General features: G+C 37.1%; 1 protein-coding gene across 4 annotated transcripts in view; it reads left to right on the top strand.

Annotated features, from left to right (window-relative positions):
• Nucleotides 1–12,475, top strand: part of FNBP1L (formin binding protein 1 like) — a 50,633-nt gene that overhangs the window by 22,374 nt on the left and 15,784 nt on the right. For all 4 annotated transcript variants that reach the window (XM_048946927.1, XM_048946928.1, XM_048946925.1 and 1 more), the window contains exons 2-5: nucleotides 2,106–2,221; nucleotides 9,993–10,046; nucleotides 11,543–11,690; nucleotides 12,082–12,144. In XM_048946927.1, coding sequence (XP_048802884.1) covers nucleotides 2,106–2,221; nucleotides 9,993–10,046; nucleotides 11,543–11,690; nucleotides 12,082–12,144 — 381 coding nt within the window. The remainder of the gene's footprint in view (nucleotides 1–2,105; nucleotides 2,222–9,992; nucleotides 10,047–11,542; nucleotides 11,691–12,081; nucleotides 12,145–12,475) is intronic.

Genomic DNA, 12,475 nt, shown 5'->3' on the forward strand with positions numbered 1-12,475 from the left:
CTGCAGGTAAAGTAATGTACACTGTTTTTTTTTAAGATAGGGAAGGGGTGATCCTTCTGGATTTCTTCAAACATAGACGTCAGCTCTGGCCACTTCCTTGCTGACCAAGCTGAAGGCTTGAACTTCCAGAGTCAGTCCAGAAAAGAAGACAACCTTTCTCTTATGACATGATAACACCAGCCCCTACATCAGTTTGAAGGCCTTGGAGCACGTTGCCATTCTAAGCTGGACTCTACTACTACACCCAGTATAGCATACTATTGTCCAGTGTATCGTACAGCACACTGTGTGTGCTGTATAGTCCAGATTTGACACCTTCTGACTTCATCTGTTTAGATTGATTAAAGATGGATTGTGTGGGCAACATTTTCCTAGCAGTGATGCTGTCATAGCAGCTGTGAAACAGTGGGTCATTTCTGCTGGTGCAGATTTTTAGGAGCGTGGCATGCAGGTTCTTGTTCATCACTGGCAAAAATGCATAGCTAGTGGTGGTGGCTATGTTGGGAGCTAGTATTTTGTAGTTGAGAATATGCTTTACCAAATAGTGTTGTTGGGCTCTTTGTATCTGTTGTAGTTTCTGTGGAAATAAATAGGAGGCATTACTTTTGGATTGGCCTATGTACTTCCTGAAAGTATTAATTTTAGGCATCATATTGTATGCTTTGTTCCATGATAATGCATAATATAATTGGTGGCCAACAAATGACAGCAAGCAAACAGGCTTTGTAAAGCTGTTTCAGAAGAGAGCATAGTGGTGCTACCTTTGCCCCTTCCAGCAAAATGTGGACTAATGGCCCACTGAATCAGAGTTTCCATTGCTTATCTACCAGATCATTAATGCCTTCGTGAGTAATTCTGTAGGCACCAGTAATGGTAGAGGAGCTGTCCTAATGTAAAGATACGTAAAGAGTGGTGAAGATGAGCAGTGGGTTTTAAGTTTTGAGCCCTGGATGAGAGCAACTTTCTTTTTCACTTCATTCTCATTGTCTAATGCATGTTCTAGGTGTTCCTCATATTGAGAGTGAACTAATTCTTTCTTCCCTTCAGGGCCTATGTGCAATCCTACAAAATTGTCTTTGCTCAGAGCCTACTGCTTATAGAATCAGATGAAGGAACAGAGTTGTGGCAAAGTTTGTGGCACTCTGACAGTGATGAAATACTTCTGTAAAGTGTGACGTGTCAAATGTACTCAGTTCTTCCAGTCCAGTTTCATATTGGTACCTGAGGAGAAATTTTCACCAGTGGAGTCTTTTTTTCACTTGAGCAAAGTATTTGGAAAGCCATTGTCCCTGATTGTGTATTGTGAAACTCATTTGTGAAATCAGTTATCAGTAATGTTAATTACTACAGAACACAGTGATAGATGAGTTTTGGAGATAATTTATTAATAATCACCACTTATTTTTTGAAGTTAGGCTTATTTTTGGTCTTCCTGCTTCCTTTGTGCATTTGCTTTCCTTTAACATTTGTAATAACCATTACAAGGACAGGTTTGCTTTCTTTAGGATCTCTTGCTAGACTGATGATACACTTTGTGTATGGATTTACTTTATTAAATGTTTTCATATGCTGCCTGTGCTCAACTTATTCATGCAGCTATCATTTACGTTATTTTTGTTTCAGTGAACAATCTTATGAGTAGAATTACTTCCTCATATCAAAACTACTACTGCTTGTGTTTTTCTTTAAAAAAAAAAAAAAAAAGTACATCATTTTAGTTGAACAGCAGTCTGTTAGTTACCTAATATTTATCTCTGCTTATGTTTTAATTGGTGGAAAACTTCCACTTGTGAATGGGAGGGTTTTTAGGGGAAAAAAGGTGCATTTGCATTGTGGAAGTGATGAAAAGCTGTATACAACTTAAATGAAGACACCTAGAGCTGTTTTCAGAGAAAGAGCTTGATCAGTACCTGGGCATACAGCTCTCAGTTCCTCTATGTGACCAGTGTACATACATACATTGGGCTGATTTGTAATTTTAATGACTTCAGCTCAAATAGCAAGCATTCCCTCAAAGCACAACTCGTGAATTACATGTTGTTGTTTCTGGTGTTGGTGCAATTCTTCGCTCACTCTCAGTATTCTTGTCTCCTTTTGTTTTTAAGGATCAGTTCGACAACTTAGACAAGCATACTCAGTGGGGCATTGACTTCTTGGAGAAATATGCAAAATTTGTAAAAGAAAGGATAGAAATTGAGCAAAACTATGCAAAGCAACTGAGGTAAGTTTTTTATTATGTTTTTAAAATTCTTTTTAAAAGGGTCTTACCAGTTACTTAAAATCAAATTATGGGCAACTGTGTAGTTTCATGATTAAAGAATATTTTTTTTCTTTTAAAGAGTGTATTAAATCATTAATTCTTTTTATGACAGACAGGATTTTCTTTAGCAACCTAAAACAAAATTATTTTAGTTATTTAGTTATTATATTTAATTATTTTCAGTGTATTATTTTGTTTTGGTGTATGCTTGTTTCCTTGTTCGTTTTCCCCTCTGTTCTCCTACCCCTCCCACCTACCTTTTCCATCTACGTTTTCTTTGTTCAACCAGTTTCAAGCCTCTACTACTAATTAATTTCTTTTGTCGAATTGTCAAGAGCTTCACTACATTTTGTTTAGAAATCTGATTGAAATCATTGAGAAAACTTCAGAAAGCAGCAGATCTTCATGTCCTTAAAAGATGACCTTTCCATAGCGAGTCATCCCTTTTGATTCTGATTCTTTCTTATCTCTCTTGTTCACTTTCTGTTGTTGCCAAATGAAATGTAATGTAGGTATAACTGGAGTTTCCCCTCCTAGAGAAGGAGATCATACAAGAAGTGTAGTAGCAATTAAGTGGCCCAGAGGTGCCAGAATAAAGTAGGATTATTTTTTTTTTTTTAAACCAAAAGACACGTGATACTTGAGGAGCAAGATTTAAATTAAGATACTACTATGAAATTGGCTTTAACTGTTACCCTTGTGTTCCTCTGGGGACTCAGGTGAAGCTGTTGCCAGGCCCTTAACAAATGAAAGCTACACAGCAGCTTCTCTTTGGTGGTGTCTTCTATTGTCTCACCATTGGCAAACTAGATTGTCACCAGATACAGAGCTGAGGAATCCTTCCTCATAATCACATTTAAGAGGTTTATAGCTGAGAGGGTGGTGTTGTCTTCTGTTTGATTTCTGTATTAGTTTCTTTTGATCCAGTAGTGTATATTCACCAAATATAATATCCTCTTACTTTACTGAAGGAATTTTTTTCCTGAAGGAAATAAATACCAGTTTTCCAAAGCTGACATAGAAGAACCTCAGGAGGTAAAGGAAAGTTTGAAGCATGCACAGCACTAATTCACAGTCTAGTTTTGATCTGTTTTGAGTTGTCTGTTTAAAAATGGAAATGTTTTATTTGCATGAGTCTATTCAGTTTCCTTCAGTATTATGGAGATGTTGCTTTGCTTGGTTCTATTTAAAAGTTCATTTTCCACAGGCAGTGAGATGATACCAGTACTCCAGGATATGATTAAAAATGATAAATGTATTCTGTGTAGTGTTTTGTTATTTTGGATGAAACTTCTGATTTTTCTCAAAGCACTTTTGAAAAGCAAGTTATGTCAAGTACTCGTTCTGTCAGATGGCTGGGCTGCTTGTGTATGTGCAGTAAGTATGACAGCTTTGCAAAACACTGGTCTTGCTGCGCACTCGTACAGTGCATGCACGCACTTCCTGCCTGCTGCCCACGAGGGTCTGGACAGCACACACACAAGAAGGTGACTGATTTTCTGCCAGGAGACTGGTTCACTAATCCACCATTAGGTATTCTTGCCTTGCTTTCCCGTAGGGGAGAACTGATGGTTAGCTGTGAGTTGTCATGTGATTGCGCCTTGTTTTCAACCGTCATTTCTCTGGAGGACACTCATTGATGTTAACTGTAAAAGGCAGCAGTCATAAGGCCCCGTGGGAGATTGAGATCCATGAAGTTTTCATCTTCAGAAAAGTTATTCATTGTGCAGATTGTTCCTTAGAAGTTCTGAGAGAGAGATCATAGGGTTAGACTGTAGTTCTGGTGAATTTTAATGCTAGCAGCATGGGGCCTGTAAGCTGGATATTAATATCTCTGATAGCAGTTTCTTAGTTTTATCTTCATTTTTTTCTCTTCTAATGGATTACAACCTGACAAGCACACTGCTGAGAATCTCTTTATAACGAACTCTCATACTTACTGTGCCCTTACATAGCAGGTACATAAACAGTATAGAAAGTGTTCAGCTCTTGGTGGTTCTTTGACTGTACTTTTACTTGGATGGGACATTGAAAGGAAATTAAAAGTTCAGCAGGAGATACAGAGCTTCAGTGCTAGAAATGTATAGATTTTCTTTGTGTGTGTGTTTTTTTTTCTGGTGGGCCATATTTATTGTTGGTTGGGTCTTACTCTCATAGACTTGAACCAAGGATACTTCTTCATAAGAGTTTTCACAAATCAGAGTCTATGTCCTGGCAGAAACTCACACTCACATAGTCTATGCCCTTGCCTAAGGTATTTTTTTGGATTCCATCACAGTTTAGTGATGTTTCCAGGTGGCAACAGCTGTTCCAAATCTTTAAGGAGATGGCAAGCAAGTGATGCACATAGAGCATATGAAGAGGTGTTTGAATGAATTTGCTATATTGATGTTGAAACTGATGGTTTATGGTTGCTGGGTAATTGCAGAAATGATAATTTGTGAACTAGGAACAGTATTTGGGACAGAGTTCTCACAAGTAATTTATTGTTGCTCTCAAACACAACTGTTGATGTCAAGAAAAAAAAAAAAGAAAAACTGTCACCTTTCAAGAAATGTTCAGCGTGGACAGAAAATAAAAACTGTGAAGTTTGTTTTATCTTTGAAATATTCTTTGTTCTGAAAAAAGCAACCATACATTCTTTTTTTTTTTTTTTTTTTAATCTCAACTTAAAGGAAGTATCTTGAGTTTTGTGTAGCTTTATTCTCAATTAACATTGTGTTGACACAAGGAATGTGGAGTTTATTGTAGGCTGTTACTGATTTACAGAGATGAGAATTAGGGCAAACATACAAGATGTAGATTCATAGATTTAAGTTTGATTATACAGCTGCTGTATTTGTTGCTACTTTATTACAGGGGAAAAAGATGTAGTATGTCTAATTACTGGGCACTGGGCTGACTTCTGTAATTGAATTCACAGATGCTGCTTTTGATCAGCATTATTGCTGAAAGGGGGTGAGGCAAAATTCTATTCTGTTTATTACCAGATTATCACGTGGAAAAGACTTCTGAGAGCTTATATCCCTTTTGGTTCTACCTGAAGCATTCCATCACTTGATAAGATGTAGGAGTTCCATATTTTTTAACATTTGGTAACAGTGGTCATAGAGTTATAGGTGAAACTTCCATGCAGAATAAGGTTTCTGAGTTTGGTCAACTTTTCTTTATTGCTAGTTTAAGTAAATAGTGTTGGTTGTTCTTAAACTACTGAAGTGTTTCTCTTTAAAATTGTAATCTTCCTAATTGATTTGAGCAGATGTATTTTTCATGGGCTTTGTTACTTCCTTCTGCACACCAGAAAGTGGCTGTTTTTCTAAATAAGATATCGGTGTATGCACACGTCCATTCAAGTTGAAGATGAGTTCCTGCACTTCTGTATGTGGAATCTTGAGGGGTGATCTAAAATGTGCATAAGCTCAAATGTGACTTTGGTGACACGAATTATCACTGTATGTGTTTGTTTCTCAGATATCTTTCTTTGATTGAAGCTGAGAAATTAGGTTGATGATGATCTAAACATGGGTGTGGTAGGTTTTTTCTTAATCATTCCAAGGATATTCAGCTTTGGAAACTCTAATTCTAATTTAGCTAAAGCTTTTTCTGGTGAGATGATGTTACTAAGTCGAATTCACTGTCGTTAATTTAACCCAGCCTGTATGTTGATATGCACTCACAGAAACCTATTTGAAATTACTGCCTTACATGTAGATGTGAAATGCCTTTAAGATCTTACTACAGTTTAAAATTCATTTCTGAAGAAAGAATCATAAGTTTGCTCCTAGTCACTTGTAGGATGATGTAGGCACTGCAGAAGTTTAATACGAACAGATGTCACAGCTGTTACCTTGGCACAAATTCTTTACATTGTGTTATTTGAGTGAATAAATCTGAGTTTTGAGTTCATTAGCATGTTTCTCTGTAAATGTACAGCTGTAGACATCTTATGTACATGCCTATAAATAATGTAAATGTATTAATTAGGTGCTTTTTGAAATTTCAGAATGCACAACTTAAAGTGAGTAATATAGTCCAGGCTGCTTTCTCAGTGGTGTTAACCTAAGACCAACTTATACTGAAAAGAGAGATTTGATAAAATCACAGGGCATGCAAACTGAATGTTGTGCTGTATGAAATCTACTTCCAGATGCGTGTAATTCAGGATGTGATAGAATTCTAGATTTTATTTCCAAGGTATTAAAGTGTCATCCCTCTCTGAAGAAACGCAGAGCAGTTTATCCAGTAGATTTGGTTCTGTTCTCACGATCAGCAATTCTAACTTTGTTTTTTCTTTTGAACCTGACAGTACTGTTGCTCAAATGTGTTACTTGCATTTTCTTTTTTTCTTTTCTTTGCTTAAAATGAAAGGAAAATTTGAAGGAAAATGAAGGTTCTGCATTTATTTTGAATTAAATTATAAGATCTCTAATGTTGACTTGCCCCAGTATATTCGTGAGTTTGTTCATTGGCCTTTGGATTAGATATAAAAAGAGGCATTCTAAGACTGTTATATAAATTGTGCTCTGAGAGAACCAGCTCACAGTATTTCTTCAGAGACCTTCATCATCTCCAACATGTCAACCAAACTTGCTAGGTGAGGTTAAAAATTACACCTCAGTTGTGGAGTCTGGGTGTTGATCTCCTCAGGACAGCTTATCAGAGTCTGCCTGCTGGTCATTTTTGATCACTGCTAAAAGTGGGATTTACGCCTGTGATCAGGGAATGAAGTTATTCATATTGTAATGGTAGACATTTGGGTTTTTTGTACAGTTATAGTAGAATTAAACAGGACAACTTAGCAGAGTGGCAAGAATTGCTGAAGTAAGCACTTGCTTTCTTTTTAAACTCTTCTCTAATTTATCAACCAGTGCACACATATGCATATGTACTACTCAATATATTTTATATGTGCAGGTACATACACACATATGGACACTTCAAAATTAATCTGTGTGGTTGGGGGATCAGTACAAATCTGAGTGGGGATACGTTGTTTGTGGTTTCTCCTGCTCCAAATAGGCTTTGCAGGGACTCCCCTTAGTTTAAGCTGAAACATTGTCAGTCCAGCTGTTCTAGTAAGAACGTTTTTATGTGAGTCTGCTAGTTTGGGGCAGGAATGGTTTTTAAGAAGAAATCAGGTGAGTTATATGCAGCTGTAGTCTGGTTCTCTTGTGGAAGAATCTGAAAACAGGCAAACTAGATTTCTTCCCAGTGAATCTGAATTGTGGGAAGCGAACCTGTTCTGTAAATACTGGTGGGTGTTTAACTGAGGGAAATTGGCTAGAACTGGACTGGACTAAAACCTCCAGAAACTGGTAGTGTGAGTGCTGAGCCCTTACTGCTGTTGTTTTGGGCTCCTTAAAGATGTAAACTACTCTAATTGCTGCTGTAGAAGTATGTAAGGTTCCCATGGTTTGGAGAAACTGGTCCAGAGCCATACTAGGATCCTGAGAAACAGACCTGTGTTTAGGCAGAGATAAGATCTTTCTAAATGTTGATACTCACTTGTAAGTGAAACAAAAACAAACAAAACCCATTTATGCTTCATTGTTCATGTGAATGCTCCTTTTTCCTTTAGCTAGAAATTTTGCATTTGTTAGCCACTTTTTATTTACTGACTTCGGTTGTTGTACTTTGTACTGTTTATTGGACCTTGAAGCCCTTCTCTTTTGCAGCTTTAAATTCTATGGTGGTGGATTTTTTTATTTTTTGCTTTTTAAGGTGGCTTACTTTCTCTTTTGTAACGCTCCTGAAAATCTTCCCTTGAAAAGACTTGCATGGTTGCTTAGCTACACACAGCATTGTGTGCTTGAGATGCAGTTCACCTTCTGAATATTAATAAGGTGAATTTCAGGAGTTTGCCAGTCATTAATAAGCCCTGAGTAGCAATGCAGAAGTGTAAGGGAAAGTGAAACATGGGAAAGTTACTTAGCTAAGAAGATTAGTAGATGGCTGGGTTTTTTTTAATCTTTTGAATTTTACAGTCAGAAAGTCTCCTTTTATTCCTTACCAAGTTGAATTTAACAGCAGGCAGTAGATTCTGATGATGGTGAAGAACAATTCCTGTTTTGACTTTAGTGAGAAAGGTGTTACACGATTTGTAGATGCATTTTTAAAAGTCAGTGTTTATTGTTAATGTATGAATGGATGTGTAAATGATGTGATGATCTTACAGTAGTTCTTTCTGGCTGTAGACTGACTGTATGAGAAGAGACAAAGGATACGAGCCTGCTATTTCCACTGACTCCCAGCTCATATTTTGTTATGTGCTTCATGGCTGAACGTGGTCTCTCACTGCTTGTACCTTAGAGATGCGGGACTTCCACATAACCTGAAGGGAAAACACAGAAGGTTATTTTAGATGAAGGCAGGACTAGCACTCATGTTTTAATGATGAAATGGTTCGTGGTTCATAGTGATGAAGTCATAGGCAGCCAGTGGGAGTGGGATGCAAAACATACATGGAAGATTTTGTTTCATACAATATTTTGTAGCATTGGAGATGCTGTTTGCTTTTTATCAGAGAATTGCAGAGGTTGGAAGAAACCTCTGGAGATCATCTAATCCAACCCTTCTGTGTGGCTGCTTCTGGGAGAAGGTATTTTGGTTTAGATTAGATTAGTAACGGATTTAGGCTACTAATTAGGAATTAGTCTTAAGATGTGAAAGGCCAATTGACTCAATTATTACTGGACAGACAGCTGGGAAAGTTATATTTAGCGGCCATTTAAAATACAGCTGGTATAGCAGCTGTAAGAGCTGATATTTCGTACCTGATTTCTTTCTTGGATAGATGTGTAAAATAGTTTAATTACACAATATGTCCTTCTGCACAAAACAGAAGTTTGAACAAAGTGTATTTCATACCAATTAAAAAAACAGAACCATTATCTGCATAATCCAGATTCATTGCTCAGGAACACACTTTGAAAGTGCTTCCTTGACTGACTCAAGGTGGACTTTCTGCTTCGTGAACTTTTTTTTTTTTAATGGAAGGTATGATTTTATTAGAGATGTCTGGTAAAAGTTGTCAGCATTCTGTTGCTTCCATTTATGGGTTGTAAAGCAAGTAATTGGCATGCCTTATTTTATGGGAAGTTAATTCTCACTTTAAAAATATAATGTGGTTAATTTAAAGGAGAGATATTCATAATGGGCAGTTTATTAACTAGATGATTAGCTAGATTTTAACAATCCAGTTCTTATGTTTGGAAGATATGGGAAAATTTGTGAGGGTGGACATTGGTCTTTATGCACTGGTCTGTTTAATTAGAGTAGTATGGAAGATTGAGAAAAATTGTGGTTGAAACCACTGATCTGAATGTACACTCAAAACTTAATTCAGGCATGGAGAAAGCATCCATGGGTTCATGGGTATTGTGTACAGTGTCCAGTACGTGTGTGTTTAAACAGTGACCATGTATTTGCTTTTTTCTAATTTGTTAGAATTTGTTGTTTTACACATACATATGAAAAACCTGTTAAATAAAGAACACTTTATGTCTAGTCTCTGTGGATTAGGTTTTAAAATGCTTATAAATGCATTGTTCGAGGTCAGAGTGACTTAAGACATTGGAAACACTGTAGATTTCTGCCTTGTGTTAGGTTAAGGGACCCTTAGATTCAAAAATAAGGTAGTTGGAAAAAAAATTATTTGTTCATGTACCTTGCTCTGTGTTTGTTTGTCAAAACACACTCTAAAATAACATCCTTTTTTCTTCTTCCTTAATAGAAATCTGGTTAAGAAGTACTGTCCTAAACGTTCATCCAAAGATGAGGAACCCAGGTAAAAATGTGCACTTAAAGTTGTGCGTATAAGAAATAAGGGCTGCGGTGCACTTTGTCCAGTTTTTAATTTCTGTTTCTTCTAAGATAAAATACTTAAAGACAACAAAAGCTGCTTGGCTTCTCAGTTCTGATGTAATACTTAACCATGGCACATTACGTTTGTTTCTGTGGTATTTTAAAATAGTAAACATGGCAGGTTGTACTTGCTGTGTTCCAAAATAATCTTCATCTCACTGAAAGTTTGAAAGCAGAAGTTTGTTCTGTTGGGTTTTTGTTGTTGTTGGTTGGTTGGTTGGTTTTTTTAATAGAAGAGCAGCAATTTACCACTGGGCTGTGATTTTTCTTAGCCTAGCAGACTTTCCTGCAGCATTCAGGATCTGCAGTGTTCAGATCTGAGACTTGGGTGTAAACCAAGCCTTGACCTTGGCAAGAAGCGCTTATGCCTCTGAAGCTTGCTGTCTTTCTCTGACTCCAGAGACAAAATAAGTCTGAACGATAAATACTCATAAAGTTGTTCAGCATCAACTGCTCCTCTACAGCTGTACAGAAGAGGGGCTTGTTCTGTGGTCCCTATCCATTACGTTTTTTATTTGGAGAAGTGTAATACATTGTTTCCTTCAGAGATAAACATGAATGAAAGAATGTGGGCTAAGGTTCAGATTGTGACCAGAGCACATGCTGTGCACAGAATTCCTGGAAATCCACGCTAGGATTTCCTCTATCTCTTTGGACTCTGTTTAAAGACCTGGGCTACAGGGAACAGGAATTCTAGTTCTAGGATGGCATTTAAATTATACGAAGCCAAGCCTATGGAGATGGCGGTGTTCCACAGTTAAAGAGAGAAAGATCTATATTTTAATGTGGTGCCTGTTTTTTTTCTTTCTTCCCTTCCACACACACTTTCTACCCTTTGCCCCTCCTCTTCCCCCCTTTTTAGTGCCAGCCATAGTGGCACCTTACTTCCAGCCAAGAGGTGGGCAGGCATACAGGCAGCTGTCTTCAGAGCTGATAGCAAGCTTGTTCTGTAGATCATCCATCGGGATGCATATGAGTGGTATGATTGGCATGTTCCACCCTCAAGACTACCAAGTACATCATCTCTGCAACAAGTTCAGCCTCCAAGCCTAGGGACGTACGTATCCGTTCCCAAGCTCAGGCCTCTCAGTTGGCAGCTTAGGAGATACCACTATACTACAGGGCTTTCCAGGTAGTATTCTTCTTCTTTCTTTTCCATCCACAAAAATCTATATTATAAAATGTATTTGAAGAGACGTTGCAACAAGTAGTACATGCTAGGCTCAATGTAGGCTTTCCCTACTTTCACTTGCTGTAATTCAATCAGCATTAAAACAAGGTTTATTGTAAAATATACCTGATATTCTTTTTAATTAGGAGCATAAACTATGTTAAAGGAAATTATTTAAAAAAAGAAGCAAACACAAAACTGTCTCACTTCTTGTATTTGTCTGTTTGTGTGTATGTTCTCTCTGCCAGGTTTACTTCATGTATTGCTTTTTTTAACATCCTTAACGAGCTGAATGACTATGCAGGACAACGTGAAGTCGTTGCAGAAGAAATGGGACACAGAGTCTATGGAGAATTAATGAGATACTCACATGATCTAAAAACTGAGAGAAAAATGGTAATTTCTATATCTTGATTTTATAATGGGATATGAAATGAGATGTGCCGCTGAATGAACTGATGTATTTCTTTACCTCATTTCATGAGCTTGGCAATAGGTAGGTTTTATAATGCATTTATAGAATACATGTTTAAAGCTGTTGTGTATTTTTATGTACTGTTAACAGTTACTAAAACCTGAGGATGAAGATCTTCAGAGACTGCTTACTGGTAGCTTTTTTGCCAATCTGATTTTTTTAATGTGGTACTGTTCTTGCATAAAATAATGTCTTCCAAAGGGTACTGGTGATGTGCTAGAAGCGTGTATTGTGGTGTGTCAACAGAGCACAAACTAGGTAATGGTGACAGTACTGAATATATGTAAATCAAATTATTTGTGGCGATTTTAGCATCTTCAGGAAGGACGAAAGGCTCAGCAATATCTGGACATGTGCTGGAAACAGATGGATAATGTGAGTTTGTGTTTTGTTTATTATTAACTAGAAAAAAAGCCTATCTGCAAATGGAACTGTTAACATCTTCCTTGCTCAGAATTTAATGTTTAGCTATATTATTGAATGGCCAAATCAGATTTAGCAACGCTCAAAATACATTCCAATGTGTTTATAGTTCACTGCTGAAAAGAAAATTAAAAATCTCTTGTGAACAGCCAGTGTGCATACATAAAGCCTTGGTGTTCATCCAGAGTAAAGGAATCTGGTTAAACCGTGGGCACAGGCTTGAGTGGCTTCTCATTGGGTTAGAGAGTAATTAGTAGGGATGATTTATTTCTGTGAAGGTGAA

The sequence above is a fragment of the Lagopus muta genome, chromosome 5 (assembly GCF_023343835.1).
Source record: "Lagopus muta isolate bLagMut1 chromosome 5, bLagMut1 primary, whole genome shotgun sequence".
Lineage (NCBI taxonomy): Eukaryota > Metazoa > Chordata > Aves > Galliformes > Phasianidae > Lagopus > Lagopus muta.